The sequence below is a fragment of the Pygocentrus nattereri genome, chromosome 4 (assembly GCF_015220715.1).
Source record: "Pygocentrus nattereri isolate fPygNat1 chromosome 4, fPygNat1.pri, whole genome shotgun sequence".
Classification (NCBI taxonomy): domain Eukaryota; kingdom Metazoa; phylum Chordata; class Actinopteri; order Characiformes; family Serrasalmidae; genus Pygocentrus; species Pygocentrus nattereri.
The window spans coordinates 41362599-41371639 of NC_051214.1; the positions used below are offsets into that span (position 1 = coordinate 41362599).

A 9041-nucleotide genomic window follows, 5' to 3' on the forward strand; every position below is an offset into this window, starting at 1 on the left:
TAAAGAACTGAAAGAACCAATGGTATTTATTCGTGTGGAAAAGTTAGAACACGCATGGTCAAATTACATGTTTTGTTGATTTTCTTTATGTGAAAATAAGTTAACACATCCTCTACAGAAAGCACACTTAAACATAGCATTTTTTGCCACATTTAGTGTACAATTCTTTTTATTAGCTGAGTTGAACGTATTAGGGGGCATAACTTTTGGACAAGGCACATTTCAGCTTTATTTTTTAATAAAGTGTAATTGTATTTTAAAATGTTAAATGTTACTGATCTAATTTTTCATCCTTAAAAACTACTAAGCTTTAAAATGGGGTATTTTTAGTTGAAGCATTTCACTTTAAATCAGGGGTGTCAAACTGAACCTGTGTCAGAATGCCCTTTTTTATCTTCAGTTGGCTCTGCTGTCTGTCTCTGGTGTTTTGTTTCATAATGGTGCTTAATGGTACTTATTAGGTATTAATAATTATGAACTTATTAGGTATCCATCTCGAAATTCCCAGCGTTCACTGTCCACTTCTCACTTTTTTTTAGCAAACTAAGGTGTTTGTTTTTTAAACCTTGCTAAGTGTTTATATTAGTTGGACTGCGGCTGAAACGTAGCTAGTGTGTCTTGTGATGTGACTGGAGTGTTAGGATTGAGGTGCAACCGCTGTTCCATAGATTGCTGTTGGGGGGGAGGGGGTTGGAGTGCACTTCATGTTGCAGTGTATGTTGGGCAGCACACAGTGAAATGGGCTAATATTAATTTTAAAAAAATGAAAATGATTTTGTGGGCTGTACAGGAACGTGCCACGGGCCTCACCTGGCACACGGGCCATGTGTTTGACACATGTGCTTATATTATCTAACAGCAGTCTGTTGTACTTAAGCTACTCAATTACTCTACTACCTCACAGAAAGAAATACACAGCTAACAGTATTAAGTTATAATCCAGGATAAATCTTTTACAGGATTGCATTGGATTCATTTTTTCCCCCTTCATATCCAATCCAGCATTACCGAAATGGCATCTCTATATAGGACAGAAATGGGCAGATATTGCTCAGTATATTGCCATGTAAATAATACATATGACCACGTCTTGACATGGTAGACTAACGAACCTGTCTTTGTACCAGTCCATCAGTCTTTTTGTGTGGTCTTATCTTTGATGACCAAGGAGCTGTGGTCAAGGATGTAGATGACTCGTCAGAGACTGGTTTAAACCATTGGTGGCCAGTGTGTCGTATGATTCTTCTACTCTCATGTCTAATTGTGTAATAGGTTGTGCAGAATGAAGGGCAGGGAAAGGGAGAGAGAGGAACATGGGTCACTGTCAGGAGATTGAAGTTTCTGAATGAACACTAGGGATGGAGGGATTTGGGGAAGAATACTTGGGAAGAGATGCAACGCTGATGTGAAGGAGTTTAGGGAAGAATAATGGCCTGAGTGCTTTGAGCCCAGAGGGAGAGATTGGTACTGATACACATGCTAACAACCTGCTCCTTCTCTCTCTCTCTCTCTCTCTCTCTCTCTCTCTCTCTCTCTCTCTCTCTCTCTCTCTCTCTCTCTCTCTCTCTCTCTCTCTCTCTCTCTCTCTCTCTCTCTCTCTCTCTCTCTCTGTGTGTCTCTCTCTCTCTCTCTCTCTCTGCCTCTCTCTCTCTCTGCCTCTCTCTCTCTCTCTCTCTGCCTCTCTCTCTCTCTCTCTCTGCCTCTCTCTCTCTCTCTCTCTGCCTCTCTCTCTCTGCCTCTCTCTCTCTCTGCCTCCTCTCTTTCTCTCTTTCTCTGCCTCTCTCTCTGCCTCTCTCTCTCTGCCTCTCTCTCTCTCTCTCTCTCTCTCTCTCTCTGTGTGTCTCTCTCTCTCTCTCTCTCTCTCTGCCTCTCTCTCTCTCTCTCTCTCTGCCTCTCTCTCTCTCTCTCTCTGTGTGTCTCTCTCTCTCTCTCTCTCTCTGCCTCTCTCTCTCTCTGCCTCTCTCTCTCTCTCTCTCTGCCTCTCTCTCTCTCTCTCTCTGCCTCTCTCTCTCTCTCTCTCTGCCTCTCTCTCTCTGCCTCTCTCTCTCTCTGCTTCCTCTCTTTCTCTCTTTCTCTGCCTCTCTCTCTGCCTCTCTCTCTCTGCCTCTCTCTCTCTCTCTCTCTCTCTCTCTCTGTGTGTCTCTCTCTCTCTCTCTCTCTCTGCCTCTCTCTCTCTCTCTCTCTCTCTGCCTCTCTCTCTCTCTCTCTCTGCCTCTCTCTCTCTCTCTTTCTCTCTTTCTCTCTTTCTCTGCCTCTCTCTCTCCCTCCACAGGAAGAAAACTAAGGAGAACACTTATGACTCTGCGGATCCACCACAAACAGGTCAGTGCCCAAGAGAGACTGAGCGCTGTCAGAGCCAAAGTGTAAAAAAAAAACTTTGTTGTAGAATATAATAGGCTACAGTAACAGTAGCATTGGGGCTAACTTAAAGCTGCTACTTTTTAATTTGACAAGAAATGCTCAGATGGTGTGGTGGTGCATTAAATAAAGACTCAAATATGAATATGCAAGTTTCTTGCAGCGTCCATGTATTCGGTAATCTCTGAATTGCAGCAGCGCTAAAAAAGCGCTTCTGCCTTCGCCACATCTTTTGCTTCTTCTGTCCTTTGTCTGTTCTCCTTTTCATGCTGTTGCTTCATGGCCATTACCATCCCTCTCTCTCCCTCTTTCTTCGTCACCCAAATGCAGTCAGGCGTGCGGGCATGTGATTTAAAGCTTAGTGGTTGTGCTAGTGCGAGGCCCATCCTTTCATTAAGACTGACTGGGTAGTGTTTCACACATTCCAGGTTGCTGGAAGCAGGTAAAACATCCATCTGCCAGGCACCAGTCCACAGAGTTCACCTTCAGCTACAGCTCAGAGAAAGATCCCCTGCCGAAAATAGACCTGGTCACCAGTGACATGGCTGGTAAGTGAAAGTAATGTTCTCACCCAAAAACAATACGTTCTATATTTGATTATGCAATGGTCTGCTTTATACAGTGTGTTTGCCTGGCTTGTCCAGAATCAGACCCCTGCCTTTCATATGTGGGGCAGTAGTGTTATCCATTACACTATACCTTCATGTCAGCTTTAAAGGAATATGGGATATTGGATACCAAATGATTTACCTCTAGTTAGGTTTGGGTGATATGGCTAAAGTATACAATACTTCTTCACGATACACAACATGTATGATGATATTTTGACACGGACACAATGCACTAATAGTGCTACATTAAAAATAGTGTTCAAAGACTCTTGGCACAAACATTTTTGTTTCACATTTCATGCACTAAATCCATATCATATTGCCCTCTTCTACACCCTGGTATAGAATAGTGCTTATGCTTAGCAGCTGCTGGCACTAAAGAAAGATTTTGTTTGTTTGAATCTGCGTAATCTCTGCTTCCTCAGACTATCAGCAGCCGCTCATGCTGGGAGTGGGTACGGTGTCTCGGAAGGGCTCTACCTTTAGACCAATGGACACAGACTCCAAGGAAGACGTCAACGAGGCTGCCACTCACTATGACTACCTGCACACAGCCAATCAGTATGCCCTCCCACTGACCAATCAGGAGCCTGAGTACGCCACGCCCATCATAGAGCGACACGCCTTCCGAAAAGACGGATTTCTGCCAGATCCCAGCTACAGTGTTCCAGGGGTGGTGCTGAGCAAGAGCCCGTCATTTAAGACCAAAGAAAACTGTAACTACAGAAAGGTGGGGGCGCTTTCTGGTGGTTATCAAACGCCCCAGGTCAAACGGGACAGAGTGAACCACTCAGAGGGGGTTTACGACAGCCCTAAGATCAGGAAACCTCTGGTTGTTCAGAACGGAGCCTGTTCAGAGTACCAGAGGCCCCAGACCAAGGCTAAAGCACAAGAGAGCTACTCGACCCCACGAGACTGTGTCCGGCTAGCCTCTACTGTCCCCTGCAGGCTGGACCCAGAGGGCAGCAGTCTGAGTGGAATCTGAACGGACTAAAATGCACTGTGATCCTTACCTGCTTTATGTGAACTCCTGTAACTTATTTCCACGTGTGAGAGCAGCACATTTCCTGTTTATTTGTATATATGCAGTGGGAAAGAATAGCCGTCTCTGTGACGGTGGAAGTGTGCTCAGCAATGGCATGTTGTATGCAGTGTTTTACTGTTGTGTAAATTGGCTTTGTTGTTTGGCTTTATGTGATTTTACTGTTATTTTATTTCTTTAAGGGTGCAGGGTTTGTTGTGATCCAAAGCTTCACCAGGAGCAGAGACAGATGTCTTAATGTGCGCAGAATAATGTGCAGATAGAAGTGGGAGAAACTCATACCTCCTGTAGTTTGAGACAATTTCTATGCATCTCTAATGCGACGTTGTCATCTCCATTTTCTTGCTGCTGTGAATTACTGTGCTGATTGTAAGACAGTCAGACTGCTTTCGTTTGTGGAGTATTTCATCAACTAGGATTTCTCTGTTTAACTGAATCATTTAAGCCAAAATTGAAGATTGTCCAGCAGAAAGATCCCCTGCCTTTTTTTTTTATTGGACATTTTCAACTTTGGGCTTGAGTTATCTGGGTACTTTATGTTCTGCAGATTAGAAGAGAGGCCGTCTGAGACTGGACAGTAGTAGGATTGGACCTAGAGAAGATTTGGATGTCTTCTGGGCCCTCTGCTTCAGTGGATTGATGGGACAATCCTGGGTTAAACAACAGGCAGCTTATAGACCATGCTTCTCTCAAGAACCTCTTTACACAGCTCTTGACTACACTGTTAAAAATGTGGGTTCTAGCATAGAACCTTTTTGTTATGTGAAGGTTCTTTAAAAGGGAACCTCCAGTTCACCATTTGTTTTGGTTTTTGTCAAAATTTCTGCGTAATTGTCATCAAGTTTGAGACTTGCCAAGTCAGATATTTTTGCAGTGGTGGTGATCTCTCTCTCTCTCTCTCTCTCTCTCTCTCTATATATATATATATATATATATATATATATATATATATATATATATATATATATATATATATATATATATATATATATATATATAGCCATTTTGTTTGTTATTCAAGGTGACTAGTGAACCTACATGTCTTATTTTTGTAATGTTGATATTTGTAAAATGGTGATGCATTTGACATAAGCAAGCTTTTTTTGAGGACTCTCGTCAGAGTGTTTTAAAAATGATGTCAACCAAAACCTTCCAAAATCTGTAGTAAAAAGGTGTCTCAGGTATCTGGCAAAATATTTGTAACCATTTCATGTAATAAATAATACTGTGGGAGCTCTTAGTGGCTCTTCAGATGTTTGCTTTTTATCACCACTACTGTAAATAGTTCTGCTGCATTTCTTTACAACTTTAGACCACACTGAATAACTTCACATTTTGACTTTAACTTTACATTAATAACTTTAAATGTTGAAAAATTGGTGGAATTAACTACTGGATCGTTCTGTTCAGAATAAATGGCTTCCACTTATTTTTGGAGCAGCCACCTAAGTGTTAGACTTAGTTATGAAGTCAAAGACATCACTCCAGCTCTATCTGAGCATGCTAATGATGTGCAAACCGCAGCATCTTTTGAAATTACTTTGGTGTGGAGATTCCAAGGTGTGATGGGCATTGTCTGTCTGGTACAGATGATGCCAGTGAGAAATAGATCAGTTGCTTTCAGATCAGTGAAATATGGCTGTTCCTAGTTGTGGCCTTTGGAGTCTGGGCGTCCTAATCAGTGACTGCTGTTGATCTCAGATAGGTCCAAAACTCCTGATTGCTGCGTTCAAATCTGTCATTTAGCTGCAGTTCTTTTTTTTTTTCTATTTGTATTTGAATTGTTGAACTGACCTGATTGAGACTGATCCTTTCTCAGCATCCTGTTTTGGAGCAAATGCTTCTACCGCAGTGCTACTTTGAATATGCTCTGTTCAAAAAAGACTTTTATTGATACAATTTAAAAGCTGAGCCATGTTCAGTGGTACTGACTGTCTTTTGAATTTGTGTACATATACATGTACAGTTTTGAAATGTATATTGTGAAGAGGAAAAAATTGTGTTCCATTATTTAAAGCGCCTACAAGGTGGGCGCAGCTGCTGAATTAAAGACAGGTCTCGGGTCTTCACTGGACTGGACGTGCTTTCATTTCATGTTTTGAAGTGATTATGACGCGCTTAATTCTTTTAAGTTGCGGTTACTGATATTTTAAGCAGTATGACGTACATCATGACCGTGAAAAATGCTAAGCCTTTTTTAATTCAATTTTTGGGATAATTTATATGATGAGACAATGTGATGCTAGAATGTGAAAAGATGGCATGGTACACTTACAACTTACCCATCAAAGCACTGATGCACACTCTGCTCACTCTGCTTACCTTTGCATAATCTTCATGCAAATGAACTCAGCAGCAACTGACCAGATTGTTGCAAAGTGGAGCCATCATGTTACGTCCACAGTCACACGCTGAGATTCAGTGTGAGATGTAACAGGTTAAAAAATAGACTAGTAAAGTAAAGATGTAGCCATATCAGAATGTAGTCATTGCAGTAATTCCACATTTATCTTGTGTAAATGCAGGGTTCACATGAACTGAACATGAAACTAAAGTGAATGCAGCGTGAACATGACAATAGGGTGAACTAATTATCACCAATGTCTAGTGAGAGCAACAGTGGCTGCATGTCCTGCATTGCTGAGTGGATTCTTCTCTCGAGGCCACTGTGTGAAGTGTTCAGCTCTGAAGCTCCCACCGTTGGCCTTCAGCTGGCTGCTGGTAAGCTGAGCACTTTGTGTGGCCCCAGCAGTTGACCTGGCTGTGTCAAGGTCTCTTGGCAGTGTGAAACTGTGTGCTCATCTCAGCAATCTCGGCAGCAGCCGCTGACTGTGGGAGCTAGAGGGGCGCACTGGAAGCTCCTGCATTCCACACACACTGCAGTAAACGGGAACTGCTGATCTACATCCTGCACACACAGGATAGACGCTATCTAAGAGTCAGTCTTGTGCCAGGATTTATGAGCTTGTTTGATTTTATAATGAGGAAATTGTGGCCTGATATTGATATCCAGTATTTTTCATGCTTAATGTTTTTCAGTCTGGGTCTAACTTGGACCAACAGAGAGGGAAACTTCATCTTGGTTTTAGTGGAAGTAAGATGGGCCCAAACACCCACCCCCCCGTGTGTTCTTACTGGAATGTGACAGTGGAGTGTCAGTCGTGAACAGCAGCTGATGTCCAGTGTCCCTACTGTTCCAGCCTGCTGTTAGGCCTCCAATATCATGTCTTACACAGAGCTAAGACCTACACTCAGGTTGGACTGTCATAGATTTAAAGGCATATTAAACTTGGAGTCCTGCTTTTTCAAAAGAAGGAAAAGTAAAGCATTTGTAAAAGTAATACAATAGTATTTGATTTATGTCCTTAATATCTATATAGCATGATCTGCTTCGTCTGTTAAAAAGCGATTTTCATCATGTGATTCTTCAGACAAAGATAAAGCCAACGGAAGAGGTCCCTGATTGGTCCAAATAACTGAGCCTTGATTAGTCCAAAAAATGTTTATGATCTAATATCCTGCAGCAGGTTAGGCCTGCAGTATAAATTGCTGTTGCTATGTATTCCAGTAAAAAGTGATATACCCTCAGAAAATCTAAGGTTAGATTGATCTAAGCTTAAAGTTAGCAGGCTAAGCTATAAATTCTGTTGCCTGAGACAGAGCTATGGTCTTATAATAAAGTTTTCAGTAGACAATGCCATATTTTATAAAGGAGATATGAATAGAAAACATGCAGTTTTCTTTCATTTCTTGGCGTATTTCTGACTGACACATGATATCAGGGAGGGTCTTTGAGCTAGCTGAGTGTTTTTTCTCAGTTTAAATCACTATGATCAGTTATTAATCTCAGTGTTACTGAGCTCTGCTAAATCCTGAGTACACTGATAAACCAATTTGCTTATCAGTTATTAATCTCAGTATTACTGAGTTCTGCCAAAGCCTGAGTAGACTGATAAATCAATGTGCTGATCAGTTATTATTCTGTGTTACTGAGCTCTGCTGAAGCCTGAGTAGACTGATAAATCAATGTGATCAGTTATTATTCTCAGTGTCACTGAGCTCTGCTAAAGCCTGAGTGGACTGATAAATCAAGATGATGATCAGTTATTAATCTCAATGTTACTGAGCTCTGCTAAAGCCTTATAAATCACTAATCAGTCTTATTAATCAGTTATTAATCTCTTCTTTATTATACTCCATTGAGAGATAGTGGAACTGTGCAGTCTTTTCAGTAGCTGACATGTTCACGGGTTATAAGCTTAACATCAATGTTGTACTGGACACCTGCTAGGGAGATTGTGGCAGCAGTGAAGCAAGCGATGAGTGCAAAAAAAATGAGAATTTTTTTTAACTTAATTCAAATGGTAGATTTTTTCAATAAACACATTAACAGGCCAATGACACAAAGAAAATTTCCAACAAATAACAGCAAGGAACGATGAGAATGAAATAAAAGTTACAACAGCAGGTTTTCCCAGGTGCCTTATCAATATATATTCTAAATGCATTCTGAATACATTATTAATGGCATTTTATGATGGAATCCATTACTGAATACATTTATTCAGTATTCAGTCATCACTACTGAATTACAGACGAGGCGTCTGAAGGCCTAGAAGAACCTGAGGGTTCCTGACTAGATTAATATGCACTTTACTAAGGAACATTCAGCCCAGGAGTACACATCAGAGAGTACGGCAGGCAGCTGGCTCAGGTGAACAGTTCTAACCTCATTTCTAAGGCTGACTTTGTGGTGCGGATGAGTGTCTGCGTGGGCTTCGTCTGGGTGCTTCACGCCTGGGTGTGGACTACAGTTTTCACACAGCTTCCCCACTCGTTCTACCCCCCATCTGCGAGCTCTCACTGCCATGTGAACACAGCTCCTGCATCAAAGCAACATGAAAAAGCACACAGGAGCTTCTCCTGGGCCTCCCTACTCAGCCTGAAATTCCATACAAGTCTGCTCATGCTCACCATAAACAGCAGGGGTCTTCTGCTCGCCGTGTGTGCGTGTGTGAATGTATCACAAT

General features: G+C 41.7%; 1 protein-coding gene across 1 annotated transcript in view; it reads left to right on the top strand.

Moving 5' to 3' along the window:
• dcbld1 (discoidin, CUB and LCCL domain containing 1) overlaps positions 1 to 4916 on the top strand; it is a 43130-nt gene extending 38214 nt beyond the window's left edge. The window contains exons 13-15 of the mRNA XM_017692527.1: positions 2273 to 2322; positions 2787 to 2906; positions 3395 to 4916. Coding sequence (XP_017548016.1) covers positions 2273 to 2322; positions 2787 to 2906; positions 3395 to 3954 — 730 coding nt within the window. The 3' untranslated portion in view covers positions 3955 to 4916. The remainder of the gene's footprint in view (positions 1 to 2272; positions 2323 to 2786; positions 2907 to 3394) is intronic.
• The last annotated feature ends 4125 nt before the right edge of the window (positions 4917 to 9041 follow it).